At 44.2% G+C, this 19,178-nt stretch overlaps 1 protein-coding gene across 4 annotated transcripts in view; it reads right to left on the bottom strand.

Moving 5' to 3' along the window:
• NCOA1 (nuclear receptor coactivator 1) overlaps positions 1-19,178 on the bottom strand; it is a 270,074-nt gene that overhangs the window by 56,922 nt on the left and 193,974 nt on the right. For all 4 annotated transcript variants that reach the window (XM_060250341.1, XM_060250351.1, XM_060250332.1 and 1 more), the window contains exons 5-9: positions 14,644-14,821; positions 9,497-9,676; positions 6,124-6,219; positions 4,703-4,843; positions 1,815-1,971 (exon numbers count right to left, since the gene is read on the bottom strand). In XM_060250341.1, coding sequence (XP_060106324.1) covers positions 1,815-1,971; positions 4,703-4,843; positions 6,124-6,219; positions 9,497-9,676; positions 14,644-14,821 — 752 coding nt within the window. The remainder of the gene's footprint in view (positions 1-1,814; positions 1,972-4,702; positions 4,844-6,123; positions 6,220-9,496; positions 9,677-14,643; positions 14,822-19,178) is intronic.

Raw genomic sequence — 19,178 nt, forward strand, 5'->3', positions numbered from 1 at the left:
TGGCAGGGCAACAAAAGGGGTAGGTCAGATGTTTGCCTGATCTAAGGGCTGGTGCTCTTATATCTAGCTCTTTTTTATGGAGAGAGGCATGCATGTGATAAACGTTATGAAGGAACTGGCCATCCAAATGGAGTTCTAACAAAGGTCAGAGAGTGGGACCTGAGATATCTGCTGGCTCCTGGAAAATGTGCACTGATGGCCAATTCCAACATAATGTGCAGGCCTCTCTCCAAGAGTCATTCCAGAGCCTCTTCAGTGGAGGCAGAATTCCACACAAAAGAAGTCTTCAATGCTGAACACAGAGGGGGTTCAAAGAGTCATTCTAGTTACTAGTAACTTGCCTGAACTTCTCCATTAAGGCCAAAATTTCATCAAATGCAGGTGGAACTTGAGTCTAGAACAGCTAAAGTCTCTCTTTAAGGTGGTGATGAGACCAGACTCTCATTTCACATCTCCCCTTCTCTGTGGTCTCACTTACCTCTTCTGTGCTCTTATCCAAACATGCTTTCTTCTCTTTGTTTTTCTAAAACAAAGAGAAGAAAGCATGTTTGGATAAGAGCACAGTTGGATGTGTGCACTGCACAACCCTTTTACCCACCCAGTAAACTGGCTGCAATGGGTCTGAAAGGGAGAGAGCAGAGACTTTTGAAGTTGTTTGTTTCTAAGCTGGGTTAAGATAATGGTTTAAAAGATATTAATAAAGGAACCATGAACACGCTATCTAAGTTCCCAGAGTTTCAAGGCCATGGGTTCTTCTTTTCTTCACAATGGGATAGAAATAGGGTTGCCAATTCTGTTGGGAAATCCCTGGAGATCTGGGGGTAGAATATTAGGAAGGTGGGGGGTTAAGGGAGGGACCTCAGTAGGGTATAACACCATGATTCTGGGATATCTCCAGGCCCCACCTGGAGGTGGGCCACTTTTGCTGGAAAGCCTCCATCAAAACCTACAATAGCCACTGTATTGAGATATAATTGTCCTGTCCCACACTTGACTAGTAGTTTCAAAAATAATCCCAAAAGTCTGCAAAACCTGGATACTGGAAGCAAAGTCTGACAGACATAGATACTATGAACTGCCTTCAAATCTCATCTCATCAAAGAACTACTGCCTGTCTTCCACTTGTGTTACATACTCTCCCAGGAAGTTTAAAATAATAATGGAGGAAGAAGCAGTTACCAGACTCTCTTGTGTCCTCTCTCCTGGGGCCCAATGGACCACGATGTGAGAAAATATTCCATGGTTCAGTGGCTGAAGAAGTGGGTTGGGGAAAGGATTCTTTAAGGGTTTGGAGGAGAGAAAAGATACTAAAAAGGCCAAAGACAATTTAAAAAGCTCTCTCCACTACTCTTTGGACTTGCCCACACAATTCATTCAGAATTTAGGTCTTTCTGTTCCTACTTGTGATCGTATTTGTGGGTCTGTTTGCCCATAGTCGGTTCTCTGAAGAGGTTAGCTCAATGCAACTAGACTGTGGGAATCACCCAAGTTTTTCAGACTGCTTAAAAATCTTCCAAAGAGGAGCTAAACCATGAGAATTAAGGGCCTGTGTTTTGCGCTCTGCTTGCTACAGGTGGCCTTACAGTGCACTCAGACAAAGGTTCAATCTGCACATTCATGATATGTGCGCACTGACAGCCTGCCTCCCACTAGGACTGGCATCACATTTAACACATGTATTACACATTTTCCTACCAAGGGATGATCTCTGCAAAGAGAAACCATCATGTGTGAAGTGAGTCCTCCCCCAATGGGTAAACAAGTAGCAAGCAACAAAAAAGGGGGGGGGGTGTTGTTGTTGTATGAAGACTCACCTCTCAATTCTCTCAAGTATGTGAATGCCCATGATGAATGGCTGCATCTCTGGACTTTGAGGGCAACAGAGCTTGCACTTGGTGTGGGCATTCAACACAGTCCCGTCACTTAGTGTGAACCGGTAGGGTGGGCTGAAGGCTGTGCCCCGTGTCATCACTGGGGGGAAAAGAAGGGTGTGTGTGAGAGAAGGTGCTTTCAAATGCTGGGATGATTTACCCTCCATTACCATCACTAGTAACCATTTCTATAGAGCTTCTAATGCACAGCGATTCGCAATCAGGGTTTTTGGGGGGGGGAAGTCCTTGCATCAACTGTACAAGCTTACAAAGCATACAGCCTGATCCTGTCCCCCTTCTCCTAATCCTTATCCAAATGAATTTGTGACTGAGCAGGTATTTTAGCCCAAATTTTCCTGACAGGCTGCTTCTCCCTGTACAAGCTTCTGTGTGAACTGTGCTCACTCTGTGTGCTCCTCCTCACAGCTGGTATATTCTGCTGCCACCTGCTCGAAAGCTTCCTCAATCGTTGCTCCTGTGGCCCCCTGGAATGAGGTTCTGAAAAGTTTTCAAGAAAGTCCAGCCCCTTCTAGAAAGTTATTTTAAAGAGGCCATGGGGGGATTGTTTCTTTAGGGCTGGGATTTCATTTGTATGAATCTGATTTGTTCAACTGAGGGCTCACATACTGATATTTTTGGCTTTGATATTTTTAGGGTTTTGAATCTATTGCTGAACTGGAGTGTATTGTTATCAACTACTTTGAGCTTTTGAAGGGCAGGATATTATTCCCTCCCCCTATAAAAAAAAATCAAAGTTCCATGGAGCACAGTGGACCACTTTTGCAGGAGACAAAGGAAAGACAGAAAGCAGACAAGGATCCAAACTTTTAAAAGTTAAGGACTGAGCAAGAACATTAAAATCCCCCAGAAGTCCAGAGGAACTCAAGGAAAATCAAGGAAGGGCACACTCATGGATAGGTTGGCTGCAGTTTTTGTAACCTAAGATGACCTCTTGTCATATGGGTGTATAGAAGTATTGGTGGGTGTATAGACGTTCTTGCAGGTATTACTGATAATGACATATGACAATAGCTTCAAGCACTTAGGAAAAGCACTATATAAATGCCCCTAATTATTAGTTATCACTACAAGGGCAGAACATATTTATTTAAGATAGTTATTTCCCACACATCTTATCTTAAAACTTACAGCGTAATTTAAAACCACAAAACAAACTAACAAACTCGCAAAATAGACCAACCTCAGTAGGCATGGTAAAAACAATAATGAAACGGGTTAAAAAATGGGCAGAAGAAAACATAAAAATCAAATTAAAATTAAACCGACCACCAGTTAACAACATTCAGGAGACAGTGGATTTTCAAAGCAGACAATCAATAAAACAAATAAAAGCTATAGCAGACAGAAACATTTCATAAAAGGAAAAGAAGGGTATTCAATAAATGACTGGGACAGATTTTAAGATACATACCATTTACAAAAAGCCTGTAGTAAACAACAATGTCCTTAGACTGGTGTTTAAGAGCCAAGGGATCTCCATAACACAGGATCATATCCATCTCAGCTCTGTCCCAGGAGAAGCACAGTGTGCTGTCTGTGATGCAGATCTCAGCCAGTGTTACCCAAACCATTCCTCCCACCACTGGTTCCTATATCAGGGTACAGGTTATAGGGAAACCAGCAGACAAGGTGGAAACATAGTTCTCTCTCCCTCCCCAGAACACAACAATGCTGTGAGGTAGGTAAAGGCTGAGAGTGACAGAGAGCCTGGTCCAAGGTCATGCAGAGAACTTTCTGGTTGGTACAATTTGACCCTTGATCTCCCCAGGCCAAGGCCTGGTCCACACATGCAGAACAATGTGGTGGCAGAAAAATGATGGAATTGATTGAGTTATTTCAGATCGAAGATTGCATTTGGGGATGGCTCTGCTCAGGACCTGAGTTTGATCCCCGGCGAAAGCTGGGTTTCCAGGTAGCCGGCTCGAGGTTGACTCAGCCTTCCATCTTTCCGAGGTCGGTAAAATGAGTACCCAGCTTGCTGGGGGGAAAGTGTAGATGACTGGGGAAGGCAATGGCAAACCACCCCGTAAAACGTCTGCCATGAAAACGTGAAAGCAACGTCACCCCAGAGTTGGAAATGACTGGTGCTTGCGCAGGGGACCTTTCCTTTCCTTTTTCCTGCTATTTTAGAAAATGTGCACAGTATGGGAAAGGAGAGAAAGGGTAATGGAGGCTATTCTTCTATTTGCAGGGAGTTTTCTATTTACACAGATTATATTAAACAAAAGAATACTCAAAGCTGGAGACACTCCCCCCCACCCCCAGCTACAGTCTGAAATGGAACAGTACATTACTACCTTCAGGTTCTGCCACTACATACCTACTCTGTTCTGAACGTCTGAACCAGTTCTCGGTGCAATTATCTAAACACATCACCACCACATCTCTTTAGAAGCTTTAGGATCTCACCACCTCCTCCTCAGGGGCAACAACTTGGATTGTGTACTTTAGAGGTGGGTTTTGTTTTGTTTTCTTTCTGAAAGGTCGGTAAGAAAGTTTCTGGATTGGCAGACTACTCTCATACTGGAGGCCAGCTGCCTCTGGGCCAGGTTGCCACAGTAGTGCAGACAGATGATTGGCAACCTGCTGGAATTCTATTGACTGTGCAGGGCAAGCTCTCCAAGCCAGCTGAAGGGGCCGCAAGCATTACTCAGCCATTTCAGCCACTTCCTGTGGACTTTTTTGTTAACATTCTTTGTCTTCTTCACTTTTTTTTTAAATTTTATTTTCAGTCCAGAAAGCATTTATCCTAGCAACAACTGCAGGGACAGGCAAAGAGAAGAGCTCCCCCCTCCCCCCTTTTTTTTTACCTTCCTGAAATAACTGCTTGGCGTAAGATGGCTCTCTGCCCTGAGGCTGGAAGAAAGCATAGATGCATTTCCTCACCAAATCTTCCCAGCCAGTCCGGCCTGCTGCTCTCAGGGAACTGGTGTCGATGGAGATGATTTTACCTGATCAAGGGAAAAGAGCCATGTTAGCAATGCCAAAAAAAAAATCAACTATATATTCATTCTTGTATTACTAAGCATCTACGGACTGCTTGTACATAGAAACCCAGTCAGTCTCTTTCCACAACTAACTCAAATGGCTCGTTCTTATCTTTAGTATGGCCTTTCAGTCTCCAACCCACATTTTTTTTTGCTCTGGTACTCCATTCATTCCCACCCAGGACTTTCATTTGTCAATCCCCCCTTACCTTGTCACCTGTCAGGTCTTTATTTTATTTTTCATGATTTATACCTAGTCTTTCTCCACAATGGGATCCCAAAGTGGCTTATGTTGTTCTCCTTTCCTCCACATTATCCTCACAACAATCCTGTGAGGTAGGTTAAGCTGAGAGTGCGGAATGGACCAAGGTGACCAAGCAAGCTAGAATTTAGATTTAAACCTCCCAGATTCTAATCAGACACCTGAACCATTACTCCACAGTGGATTTTAAGGAGTTCCCTTCTATCGCCTCACTGCCTCTGACAATAACTCCAGTCCATCTCCTCTATGCTTAGAACTTCTGTCCAGAACACTGCCACAGTGCTGCCATGTTTCCTTCTCAAATTCCAGCTGAAAACCCACCTTTCCTATGAAGCCCTTACAGAGAACTCTAGAACACAGCTGTAACTGACAAACATACAGGGCCGGTGCTGGGGTTTTTGCTGCCCCAGGCAAGGCTCCACCCCCCAGAGGGGGAGGGCCCCCAGTGCCAGCCCAAATAGGGCCCCGTTTGCACAGCAGGCTCCTCTTGAGGAAACCTCCATGCAAACACCCACCCCGCTCAACCTTCCTGTGGTGTAGGAAAGCCAAGTGGGGCCAGATGGCCCCATTTGCACAGGGGACTCCTCTTGAGGAGCCTTCCATGCAACCCCCCCCCACCCCGCTCAACCTTTCCACAGCGCGAGAAAGTCTTGGGCAGGGGAAAGAGGCAGTGCATGGCTACTGCCTTGCTCTCAGCTGCCTCCCCTGAAAGGGAAGGCAGCCTGGGAGCAAGGCCAAGCTGCCTCTTTCCTCCGCCCGAGTCTCTGTGGGGTGAAAGAGGTCACAGGCCAGCTGGCATGTGTCAAGGGGCTGCCTAGCTGCATCCTGCAGGCCATGCAGTACTCTAGGCAGCCGCCTACATGGCCTACTCCCATACGCTGGCCATGCAAACATAAAAACCAAAACCCTAAACACATATTACTGTCTAGGAACACTTCTAGCTCTCTGGAACAAAGCATTTGGATGCTCTTCGGAATAATACCTGTAGTATCTTGCTTGGTCATGAAAGATTCTGAAGTGCTGGAGGCTGCGGCTCGAGGTAATCTTCGTGCGATGCATATCAGACAGGACTGCAGATCTGTCACAATCAAATAAATGAGAAGGTTGAAAGTGAGAAAGATAAGACAGTGGGATTATTCTTCTTATAGTCTCATGAAACTTGTGAAAAATTCTCCCACTTCGCACCTTCAACTTTTTTACCTTGCTCCTCTCCCCATGTTCCCTGGCTCCTGGTTCATACCACCTCCTTCGCCCACTCCCCCTCTATCACTGCTTAGCCATCCACGCTGCTGCCCCTTCATCACATCATGCTTCTGTGACTTTTCAATCTCCAAGAGTGAAGCAGATTCTCCAGAAGAGGTGCAGGCAATTGCCAAAGGAAGCACTGGATGTTTCTGGACTGTAATGTGAAACTCATCTTCTTGACAACCCACTCCCAAAAGCTGGGCACAAAGCAGTAAACAAACTGGGGCAAAATGTACTATTAGAGAACTGGAGCCTGAGGCAGGGAGGAAAATGCTGCATAAAGATGAGTTTTGCACAGGAGAACCTCCCAGCCAATTGTGCCCCCTAACTCCATGTTTAGGGTGAAAGCAAGACTGCCCAGCTGAAGAACTACCCAATCTTTGTTAATTTGGAGGAAGCTCAAACTTGTTCTCCCTTCCCCTCTCCCTCCCACCCCCCCCCCCTCCGCTTTGGGAGAAAAACTACAGCCAAGTCTAGGCTTATGCCTTTCTACATTTTGCAATGAAAAGCAGCATTGTTGAAATGAATTAAACCCTTTGCAGTAGTTTAGAGTGTACAGAAAGTTTGCCTAGGGAAGGAGGACTGGGACTGGCATGGGGTGTTTGCGAGTGTGTGTGTGTGTGTTCATTCTACTGTTTGGGGGAATTAATTCTGAGACCATTTGGATCTAGCAGTGCAGTAAAATAATGGCTGTAGTGAAAGCCAACAACTATCAGCTCCAGGAGAAGTATCTGCTCGTAACCCCGATCTCCTCCATGATTTATTCCTTCCAGTCATGATCTCCTGTGTAAACTGCAATGGATTAATTCAGCTAATGCACTGGAACGAAATGGCCGCTATGGAGAAATGAGCCCAAAGTGTTCTGCTGGAAAAGTCTGCTCTTGTATTATGAGGCTGCGCCAGAGTGCAGATATGCATGAAGACTGCAATCCAAATTCCAGATCTGCTAAGGCACATGCGAACGGCCATCCAGGCAGCTTACGTACACCCTGTGGAGGTGTATATTTGCCTGAGCGATCTGCAGTATGCACCAAGTGTTCCTGGTTTCAAGTGAGGATGTGAGAGAGATTCTGGAGGAAAATCAGGGGTGACGACTCTGGAGAGGGAAAGCAATTTAGAACGCTCCAGATTTAGAAGAACCTGAGGGATGGTGCTTCTTACCTTCCAATTTATTTTCACCCATCCCTGCTCATACCCTTGTCTCTGGAGAAATTCTTTTTTTATACTATAATTCAAAGGATTGTGGTACTTTTGAGTTGTTGCTAGCGGAACAAGCACAGAGAATCTTGCCACAGGAGTGTTCCAATTATCAGGAAATACAGAGGTGCCCCGTGATGTGAAAGACAACATCTCCTTACCCTCACAACTAGCTAAATGAAGGTGTACTTCTGCAACCAGTCTTCTGGCACCCTGGCCTCATTTCCATTTCAAGCACTAGAAGAGTCACCTCAAAAGGAACACCAGATTGGCACAAAGACATCCCCCTGCTGCTCCCTCCTCCTCCTGTGAGGACTAAGTCTACCTCCTCACTTGCCATTCACTTCTTCTCTGGAACCGATGCGCCCCTGCAAACTCAGTGCAGGCAACCTCAGGGGCAGCAACTGAAGGACAGTTTCACACCTCTGCAAGGGTGATGAGGTTCTCCCAAGTCACATAATGCTGGCTGTTCTCAGTGGGATGTCCCTGAACCTCACACTTAGTGCCAAATGAAGAGGAGAGATGCTTGGACACAGCCCTGGTTGTGTTCTTATCACTCTGCTGGTTTATGGCCAGTTCAAGCAATACAAAACCTTCACAGACACCATGAAGACATTGAAGCACATGTGTGCTGGGAGTTTTGTCCTTCCCAGGTATGCAGGGGTCCCTGGTTCTGGTCAGGACCAAAGCACTTGTGGTAAAGGGGCTTCAGTATTTCCTGAGCCTTTTTCATGACCCAAGCTGACCCTGGGGAACCACTGTTTGATGTACTGGGAAGCTCAGATGTACATTACATGCAAGTTTCCTAATGAAGCAAATGGCAGCTCCTCAGGGCTGCTTCAGGCCAGGAAAACCACATGGGAGGGAAGGATGAAGCCCCTTCTCCATGCACATTGTGCTCCCAATTAGAATGGGGCCCTTGGCAGCTGCAAGGTCTGTATAGTATGAACCAGTCTAGTTTGCTCCCTCAGAGGAAGAAGCTGTTAACAGAAGAATCAACTTTCTGCAGAAGATACCAAATTTCTGAAGAGGGATGTGGGACACAAAACCAAATGCCTAAACCTGCATGAGACAAGAGTGCAGGCTTAGTTATCTATGATGAAGGCTGTGTAGGTGGGTTGTGTGAATCCAAAGTAAAAAAGAAAAAAGGTGGATTTTAGTGTTATATCTCATGTACATCTGGATCTCAATATCTCCTAGTGATCTCCGGGCTGAAGGAGGTGAGACTGTCGACCACCAGGGATCAGGCCTTTTCAGTGGCAGCCCCCTCCTGGTGGAATCAGTTGCCAGCAGAGGTTAGGGCCTTGCGGGACCTTGCTCAGTTCCGCAAGGCCTGTAAAGACCATTCTCTTCCAGCAACCCTTCAATCGACCATAGGAGAATTCTGGAACAACTGACATCCTGAGAATATGAGTAACATCTAGTTTGTTAGCACCAACTGTATATTGTTTTAACTTATATTGTTTAATGGTTTTATTGATTTTATGATTGCGATCATAGTATACTATGATTTTGATGTAAGCCATCCTGAGCCCGCCACGGTGGGGAGGGCGGGGTATAAATCAAATTAAACATAAACAAACAAGCAAGCAAGAACAAAAATTCCAAGAACATGAAACTAGGTGACTAACAGCAAATCCCTTAAAATAATCCCCACAGGACCAGCATCAGAAGATTTCTCTTAGAAACCTAAAAATGCAACTTGCAGGCTGGATGCTGCAGGCATCATGAGTCCCGACAGCAGAAACTGCCGCAGGGAGAAATCGAGTCCTTGCAGAGGTACAATCTCCTTGCAAGAAGCATCCTGCAAGAGGACGATCAAGGACAATTTGCAGATACACCCTCCCCCCAAAATGCGATGCAGCGCAAGCAAGTACTATTTTCCTCTCCAAAGAAGCAATCCTTCGTCTTACCTTCACCTTCCTCCTTGATCAGTTTTGGCTGAGACACCGTGAAGCACTGCATGATTTCGTAACGCTGACGGGCTTCCTGGTTCTCTGCACCTGGCTCGTCTGGAGGACGGATCAGCATTCTGCAGTTGAAGGTATGGCTGTTGCGCCTGGTGGATTCTTGGGGCCAAGGAACTCCATTTACTGCCAGGAGAGAGGGGTGGGAAAAAGTGAACAAGGGTTTGAAGAAATGAATATGAAGAAGAAGACCAGCATTGAGGACTTATCCATGTTCTGCTTGTGGTGCAGAATCACGATGACCTCCAAAAACCTCTTACAGTTGCACGGAAGGTGCCTCGTAGTGTGTCAGAGTCCTGGTAAATCTAACAGAGTCTTGTCTATTCTCCAATATCTGGCAGAAGTCCTTCCCAGCCTACCCACATGGAACCCTTTTAATTAGAAATGCCAGAGATTGAAAATGGAGATGTTCTACATGCAAACTGCATGTTCTACAACCAAGCTAATTCCTCTCATCTTGCTTGACCACATTCTGATCTGTTGACTGTGTTGTTCAAGTCACATATGATACAGCTTGCAACCATAACCTCAGCAGAAAGGAATCCCTAAATATTGCAAAAAAGAATGACAAATAATACAGACGACACTGGTATACACTAAGCAATATCCTATATGAATAGGAAATCCTGAGCTCCATATTTGCACTATTTAGGAGGATTACATAGCATGGAACAAGCTTTGAATGTATGAACACCAAACACAAAGCACCATTTGAATAAAAAATGTTTTTATTCCTATATTAGAACATTTGACTGTACAGGATGAAATTCCGAAAGAACTAGACAAATTGTGCTTTTGGTAATCTTACATCTACTGTATTCTGTATCTGGTTTTGATGGATTTTTTAGTTTATGCCCTTCATTGTATTTTCTTTTTTATCAATAAAGATCTTTTAGTTTTATAAAAAGGTTATTTTTAGATTATTTGAATATCAGAACATACAAAATCATTTTGGATCTTTAAGTCACCTTGGCAATTGATCTGACTTAAGAGTGCAGCTTTAAAATATTTTAAATGTATCAAGAATTATGCAAGTTGCAACCTCCATGCTAATGAAACCCAGGGGTGTGTGTTGCCATTTTTCTTGTTGATGTGGGTTCCATATCATGTTTACAACTCTTGCCCAATTGTTACCACCAGACTCCCTTCACCACCACAGGCTGCAACTAGGTCTCATAAGGTCCACTGAGATTTCCAACCTACTTTTGGGCTCCTGTGCCTATTTGTGCAGCCCACAGTGACTGTGCTAGTCCGTGGCTCTATGATTTTGAGTGTGATATAGATATGAATACATGCAATGCCAAAAATGAGGGCACTGGCAGTGGTCATAAGCAACAGGTCATACAAGATAAAACCAGGGCAAAATTGAGCTGGTCCTATTTAACTTAGCAATAGTGAATGATGCCTATGGTATTCCCAAGCCATTTCTCAAGTCACTGTGCAGTGGCACTGAATAATGACTAAACATCATACACCTGAGATTTGATGAACACAACATTGTGTACTTTGGCATGTATCCTGAGGCTGTTGTTTGATTTCTTTTCTAAGGCTGCTATTGTGGCCCAATGAAATCAGGAAGCACCCCCACCAATGTTGTCTTTGGGCCATCTCTCCATCATTTTAGCTGGAGAGCCATCAGCTAACAAAACCAGGGTCAGGAGGCAGGGCACTGAGACACATCCAATTTACCGTAGTTTCCCTGGAGATTACTTGTCAATGTGTTTTGATCATATGAACATACAAAACTGACTTATATTACATTAACCTGTTACATAAGACTCTTTTAGCCAGAGGTGCTGAGGACTGAACTGGGAACATCTCCAAGCAACAGCATCTTAACACAGCGTCCTACATTCAACAGTGTCCTACCCCCTTAAAATTTTACTATATGAAAACATTTTCTGCACTGGAGAAACAAGGAACTGAACCCGAAGTGCTGAATCCAAAGCAAATGCTTTATTTTTGTTATGCCCCTCCCCCCAATCCCATATTTCCCTCTATCCTTAAGGGTTGGCTGATCAATGCAATTTGATTTTCTTGGTAGCAAGAGTCACAGGGTTGGGAACAGCCATATTCAGGGCAAAACAAGATTTTTAAAAATGGCACAAGGAAAACTATATCCAGATCTTACACATTATGCAAAACATAAGAATTTAAGACATTCTATGGAAAACTATATTTTCTTTTTTTTTTAAGTACAAACATAAAGTATTAAGCCATGTCCACACACAGGCATGCATTGCAGCAAGTTAAAATCAGGTTAAGACCTTATTAAGTGAAATATTGATTTAAGCCTGCCTCATATTGAATAAGCTTAAGTCGATCTCATATTCAATGGGGCTAATTTGATACATGCCATGCTCAAATCAATGTGAAGGTACTGTACACTCAGGGGCTGGCACCGGCTTAACTAAATTGATTTTGAAAACGGCAGCATTCGTAAATGTGTGCTGTTGAGATCCTGTCCAGCTAAATGTCCCTGCAAAAGGAGTGAGATCACTAAACTGCCTACTTGATTCAAGGAGATTTCTGGATTATGACATGCATGCTGTATGGAGTGTGTGTATGTGGGAACACACATCAGTAAGCTTTCACTGTGGTGTCTTGCAGGTTTTCAGTCTTGATGCCTTTTCTGCCGGTTCCAACCATCACATCTGATTAATCATCCTTTCTACATTCCAGTCCTGTGGGGAAATCCCTGTTCTCTTATATGCTGACTTTCTTCAACCTTCTGTCCCCTAGGCATAGCACACAGTCCTGGTAAAACTCAACCTTCATACAGTTGTTCTGTGTGTGCATGCAGGCATGCATGACTGGCTAGGAGTTGTATGCAGTGTATGTGCACCATCCATGTACTGATATACATGTTTGTGAATACTCATGAGTGTAACATCTAACTGCATCCATGTTGACAGATGTGTTTGTATTATGACATGAGTACATGATGATTGGTGGAGGAGGGATTTGCCTAGTAACAGGAAAGAGACTTCTCACTCCTCCCTTTGCTCTCACTCACAAGTCATGCTGCTAGCATTCTTCTGGAGCTCTGCACGGTGGATGGAAAGCAAGAAATGGAAATTCACTGTTTTCCATCTACCCCCTTCTATTCACTACACATTATCTCAGGTCTTGACTTGCTCTACACAAAACTGCTTACTGTTCTTCCTTCTACAAACAACTTAGATTGTCTATCTTTGTAATATCAAGCAGGCTCCTTGGACCGGCCAAAATGGCTGTTAATAACTCTGAGGAGTTCACTAGATCAGTAGTTCATCAGCAAGAAGGACTTTTGCTAATAATTTCATAAGCGGAGCTATGTTAAACAAGAACAGCCTTATTGCTGAGTCGATTAAACACCAGCAAGGTTGACGGGCTTTGGAGCTGACCTACCTTGAACAACACATTGATCCAAGAGCAGCAACAACCTCCTTGATTGAAACCAACCATGTGCTCAGCATGCAACGTTACAGTAATGGACCAGCCAGAGGCCTCCTGTAGCAACTATGTGCTTAGTTTTCAGTCTAGCCTTCAGTAAGCAGTTCATGTTTTCAGCCTATTCTGCCTCCACAGTAGAGAAAGCAAAGCCTTTACATCTGTTGGGGTTTTCTGGCTGAGTAGTCAACTGAGGTTCTTACTGGGAATTACATTATGATGCTCTTGAGTAAGCATATTATTCAAAAAATGAGCTTAAATGCAGATTAAATGACACACATTTTGAATGGCAGTGAGCAAGTTGTCGACAGGATTAAATTGGATCTGCTTGCAAAACAGAGCCGCCTTCTAATCTCCTGAACCACTCGCTTATGCTCTCAAGTGCAGCTTCCACCTACTCAACTCTGGCACCTTCCAAGTAGCGCAAAATCAACCAGAGAGCCGGAAAGGATGAAACAGTAGCAAACATTGGGTGATGCAGACGCACAAGTTGGTGTTACAAGACAATAATTTCCTTCTTTCCAGACAGCTCATAATTTTATACACATCTGTTATGTCTTGCTCTCCCGAATCATTTCTTCTAAATGATCCCCCACTCAACCAAGTCCCTAGGTGTGTAGCCTTTGTTCACAAATCAGATTACGTAACCCACTTGAACCTTCCTTTGGGGAATCCCACTGTTTCGTGTTTTCTTCCAATGTGAAGCCCAACCACTTTATTTATACTTTTCAGGTTCCTTCTGGTGGAAGTTCATATTTTTTTGCAATATTCTGCTTCTTGAAATTAAACATATCAGAACAATCTGCCACTAATGCATATGCTAAGACTGCTAGGTTCAACAATGCCTGTGTCTAGCAATAGGTCCTGACAGCCCTTTAAGATACTACTGAATCACTGATCCTGCTCCAGGACAAATTATTCCAAGGCACTATTATTTATTAGCTATGTTCAGACACAGTGACAAAACTATAGTTTGTTGTAAGAACAAGCCTTGGAAATTTTCAGGCTTATGCATTTATGTCCCCTCCCCTTTCTTGCCATTGTGTTTATCTTGCATACTGGAAAGCTACTATTTATGGTAAAGACTGAACCACAAAGTATAGTTAGGTTTCTTTCTACAAACCAGGATTCCAAGCTATGGCTTAATCCTAATTTGGAATCCTGATTTGTAAGCAAGAAAAAAACCCATAATTTTTGTTTGCTGCAATCCAGGAAGTGTTCCAATAGCTGCATCACAGCTGAAAGGAAAATGGGGAAAGAGGGGGATCATGCAAGTCCAAGGACTTCCAGTGTTCATTAGGGCAAATATTTAGATCACTGTGATGAGCAGACATTTTATACTTAATGAATTTCTACCTGTATAAGGACCAAGGCAGTTTACAAAATTTAAAACAGAAAAAGAATAAAGCAAGCCATTAACAATAAAAATTAGCAGATCCATACATGCATGTAATCACAGACACATGAGCTAAACCACATGTATGGAAACGTATACTGAGAACAGCTGTTGACCATGTACAAGTACTGAACTTTACTGAACTGAGATTCTGTTAAAATACAATGACAACCTGTGTTGGATTTTATCTTCATCTGATAAGCTGCTTAACTGATTCTGCAGCATTTTTCACAGGAGAGGGTGCAAGGAAAATCATGCTCCTTACCTAGGGACTTGGGCAGCAGATTCTTGACAAATTCTGCATGATCTCCCACATGCAAGATGCTATAGACACTTGTGTTCATGAGCTCTTCTTGATTGTAGCCCAAGTAGCTTGTCACATTCTCAGACACAAACACTATTCGTCCTTCACGATTCACAACAAAGAAGAAACCATCCAGTGCCTGTGGGGCCCAGAAGAACAAGAAATGCCATCAAAACCAACCCTGTGTGGTGCAATGCCAATCTCAGGGACTTTTGTTTATTGAAGGGTAAACCCATGTTCTTCCCCAGATGAAGTCAGCAGCAGTAGCAGCAATGGAATTTTCTTCAGTGTAGGTGCCAAAAAAATAGCATCAAACCCTCACAACACAGTCATCATGCTGAAATTTCCTGAGTAGAACAACATGCTGTGATGTCACCAACAGAGTTCAACATGTAGAGGGGAGAAGACACTGGATGATTCAATCTTAACGATCCAGCCACAATCCAACAAAAACATGCATGCATAATGGCTTACAATGGCTTCAACAGAACACTGTCTGACCAACAGCGACCTTCTTTCTAGGATAGTTTTATACTCCGCAACAGAAACACAATTTAGAGATTGTGGTCTTAACCATTTTAAAAACATAAGAACATAAGAGAAGCCATGTTGGATCAGGCCAATGGCCCATCCAGTCCAGTACTCTGTGTCACACAGTGGCCAAAAAACCCAGGTGCCATCAGGAGGTCCACTAGTGGGGCCAGGACACTAGAAGCCCTCCCATTGTGCCTCCCCAAGCACCAAGAATATAGAGCACCTCTGCCCCAGACAGAGAGTTCCAACAATACGCTGTGGCTAATAGCCACTGATGAACCTCTGCTCCATATGTTTATCTAATCCCCACTCTGCTCCATATAAATATATCCAATCCCCACTTGAAGCTGTCTAAGCTTGCAGCTGCCACCACCTCCTGTGGCAGTGAATTCCACATGTTAATCACCCTTTGGGTGAAGTATTTCTTTTATCCATTCTAACCCGACTGCTCAGCAATTTCATTGAATGTCCACGAGTTCTTGTGTTGTGAGAAAGGGAGAAAAGTACTTCTTTCTATTCCTTCTTTATCCCATGCATAATCTTGTAAACCTCTATCATGTCACTCCTCAGTTGACGTTTCTCCAAGCTAAAGAGCCCCAAGCGTTTAAACTTAAAAATATACAGCAGTGGTCTTCATTTGAGGCCCCAAATTGAGTTTGCCGAGCCTACCTAACTTGCTTGCAGTGCCTCTGGCTCTTCATCCTCCAATTTCTATTGCACTTCTGTTGTCCCCTCCACAGTTCACGGTGGCTGTGCCAAGCACAGCTTTTCTACCTGCTATCTTCCCTTACAACACTGAGAAAATCCAGTTTAAAGGGGGGGGGGGGAATCACTGCTTGGATTGGAAGCCATGACCCAGAAAAAGCAGGGGGGGCTGACCTATTTCCACAAGGTTGGCACAAGGGTGTTTGGGTTTATCTGGAACTATGTGCTTTGGATTTCAAACCTAGACTTTGATTCCCTTTTCTAGTCTCCCAGCTCGTATTAAAAAAAGAGAGATATGGCACTATTCCTCACCCATGTCCCCGTGTGAGTTTAGGAGCCAAGGTAAAATGTTCTGCTTCAGCTGAGCATTTAAATGAAACACTATGACTGAAGTACAGGATATAAATTACTGTAATTTGATTTTGATAAGGTCTCTGAGGAGAAAAACAAGCCTAAAAGCATTTTGCATAAATATTAACACTGGACACCTCTGGAGGAAGAAGAGGAGACTGGATTTATACCTAGTTTTTCACTACCCAAAGAGGTCTCAAAATGGCTTACAATGACCTTCCCTTCCCCTCCCCACAACAGACACTCTTGAGAGAACAGCTCTGAAAGAACTGTGACTGACCCAAGGTCACCCAGCTGGCTGCGTGCGTGTGTGTGGGGGGGAGAAGTGGGGAATCGAACCCGATTATCTCCCACATGCAGCTGTAAGATCTGAAACAACCGGAAACAGAGAATTAGTATGGCAAACAAAATCCAGCTCTGGCAAGAAGATACAGTTGATCACTGTATAGTCATCAAAGCAGGTTTAAGAGACCTCCCTCAGTTATGGTCCAGGGATGCTTAAATCCTGCCTAAGTGCAGAGGGACTGATGAAGTCCCATCCCTCTGCGCCTCATAATTTGAGATTATATATTCACAGGCACAGCCAGCCACATGTGCATGACTGGCAACCTTCCCCATGCTGGCCTTAGTTCCTCTCTCTTGTGTAATTGATTGCCTTGCAAAGCAGGCAGACACGATTTACTTGGCTTCACACTCTTTATTTTTCATTGAGTACTGTTTTTCTGGAAATCATGTTTTCCCCATTCTGCACTAGCTGCTGGAAACAGGAAGCAATTTCAAATTAAACCAAACCCCAACATGTTCCCCTCCCCCCAGACCTCACATTACCACCACCACTGGCCCATGACCTGCCATTTCCCTTAGTCACAAGCTGCTGCCTGTTGCTAAGCAACTAGAAGCTTGTGTACCACACCCCCTGGTGGAAAGATGGGGCCTGCAGCAAAGAGTTGTGCAGGTTCCTGTGTGTGTGTGTGTGTGTGTGTGTGAGAGAGAGAGAGAGAGAGAGCTCTTTCCTCTTAACTTTCTGCCTGTTTCAGCCCTCACGATGAAAAGCCAGCGCCATGTGTTTTAAAGTATTTAGAAAAGAAAACAGCAGCATGAATAAGTCAGGCAGGAAATGAAGTGGGCAAAGGGAACACAGTGAATCAGCAGCTAACCAACAGTATCGGGTGTAAATCAATCACAGTTCCATTTAACGCAGCCAGCCTGATGCCTAGCCAGCATGCAACTGGTACTGAATAATCCATTTCTGGAAATTAGGAGCTGGGCCCCTGCCTCTCTCCAGAGTATCTGAAATTGGAGAATAATAAAAGAAAGAAAACTGGTTTCGAAAAGGCAGGCTGGCAAGCAAGCAGGGTTGATGGATCACACAGGCAACAAAGCTATGTGCCCCAGGGCTTTCCCAGAAGACAATGATGATGATGTGACTCCCTGGATGGGGATAGCATTTTGCTTTCTGGGAGTCTGCTATACCTACCAACATCCACACCTCCTCAAACTGGGAGGAAAACAATGCAGGTCTTTAAAACTGCCAGTGGTGAACACTTGAGCACTAAAGAGGATGCACGCACAACCTCTGAAGGGGCAGGGAGAGGAAAGAGCAGAAGAAGGCAAAGGAATATTAATGCCGTTTGTAGAAGCTCTGCTCCTGGGATCAATGACAATGGGGGAAAAAACCCATGAATACTGGAGACAGGGTCAGCCGCCTCCAGAAGTGGAGCAGGAGACCAAAGTGGCCCTAAAAAAGGCTCCAATCCCCAGTGCAGAGAGAGGCCAATGCAGGTCATGAGCAGCACCCAGCTTGGCTGCAGTACTGCTAAATGAGTTGCACTGCAGTGACCACCTTACCTGCCTGGCCAAGTCATAATGCAGCAAATAGATGCTGCCAGGCAGGCAAGGTGGGTGCAGTGCCATTCACTCAGCACACACACTTCCTCCCTGCGTAAACATAGTTCTGAGAAGCAGATGAGCATGCAGATGTAGGGTCAGCAGACTTGTTCCTGCTTTCCCAATGTGTAGAGGGGTCATGTGCTCAGGACTAGCTGCATCATGTGGCTGGGTCCTGGGAAGTGAATAATTGAAACTGTGAGCCATAAAGCTGCAAATGGAGAGGGTCTACTGTATATCCTATTGCTTATGTCCCATGCACTATAACATGTGGTGGTGATGGGAATGCAATTTGGATTACCTACCCCAGGTGCCAAAATGTTGTGGGTCAGCCCTGTAAGACCTCCAGTGCAATAGGAAATGGCCACCCCAGCCAGCCATGTCTATCTTCAATGATCTGGGTCAATGTACTTGAGTTCAGTACATAAATTATTACCTTTAGAGCCAGTCTAATTCTTAATGCAAGTTACTGATCTTCCCAGTCAGACTGTTCCCAGGAAAAGATCTGCATTATAACCAAATATGCACAAAAGACTCTTCAGAAGGTAGGGTGAAGAAATGAAAGACATCAAGATAAATGCTGCAGTCTTCTAAAAGCTCACCTCTAATACCTGTCAAGTTAATACCAGCCAGCAGTGTAGCTACTTTAGCTACCAAGTTCCTTTTTCATGCTTGAGTCCTGCAAGGGTTCCACTGTATGCCAACAAATATTTCTCCATGAGTTTGTCATGTACTTCATGTTCTATCCTAACACTTTCCATTTGCCCATGCTTCAGTCCAGAAATATATCTACCATTCTCCAGTAAGGAAAAACTGTGGTCCAGTGCCCCATTATGAACGATTAATAAATTTGTCCGCCCTGCTGCTTGGCAGTACGTAATTTAAACTATGTAGTAAAGATCAGTTTGAAGAGATCATTTGCTGTTTCTTCTGTCTTCAGTCTAGCCACCAAGATGCAACTCAACAGTTGAAAAAACACATTTTCAAGGAAAGCTTATGGGCGCAAAGTGGATTCCAGC

Source organism: Heteronotia binoei, chromosome 1 (genome assembly GCF_032191835.1).
Source record: "Heteronotia binoei isolate CCM8104 ecotype False Entrance Well chromosome 1, APGP_CSIRO_Hbin_v1, whole genome shotgun sequence".
In the NCBI taxonomy this organism is placed as follows: Eukaryota; Metazoa; Chordata; class Lepidosauria; order Squamata; family Gekkonidae; genus Heteronotia; species Heteronotia binoei.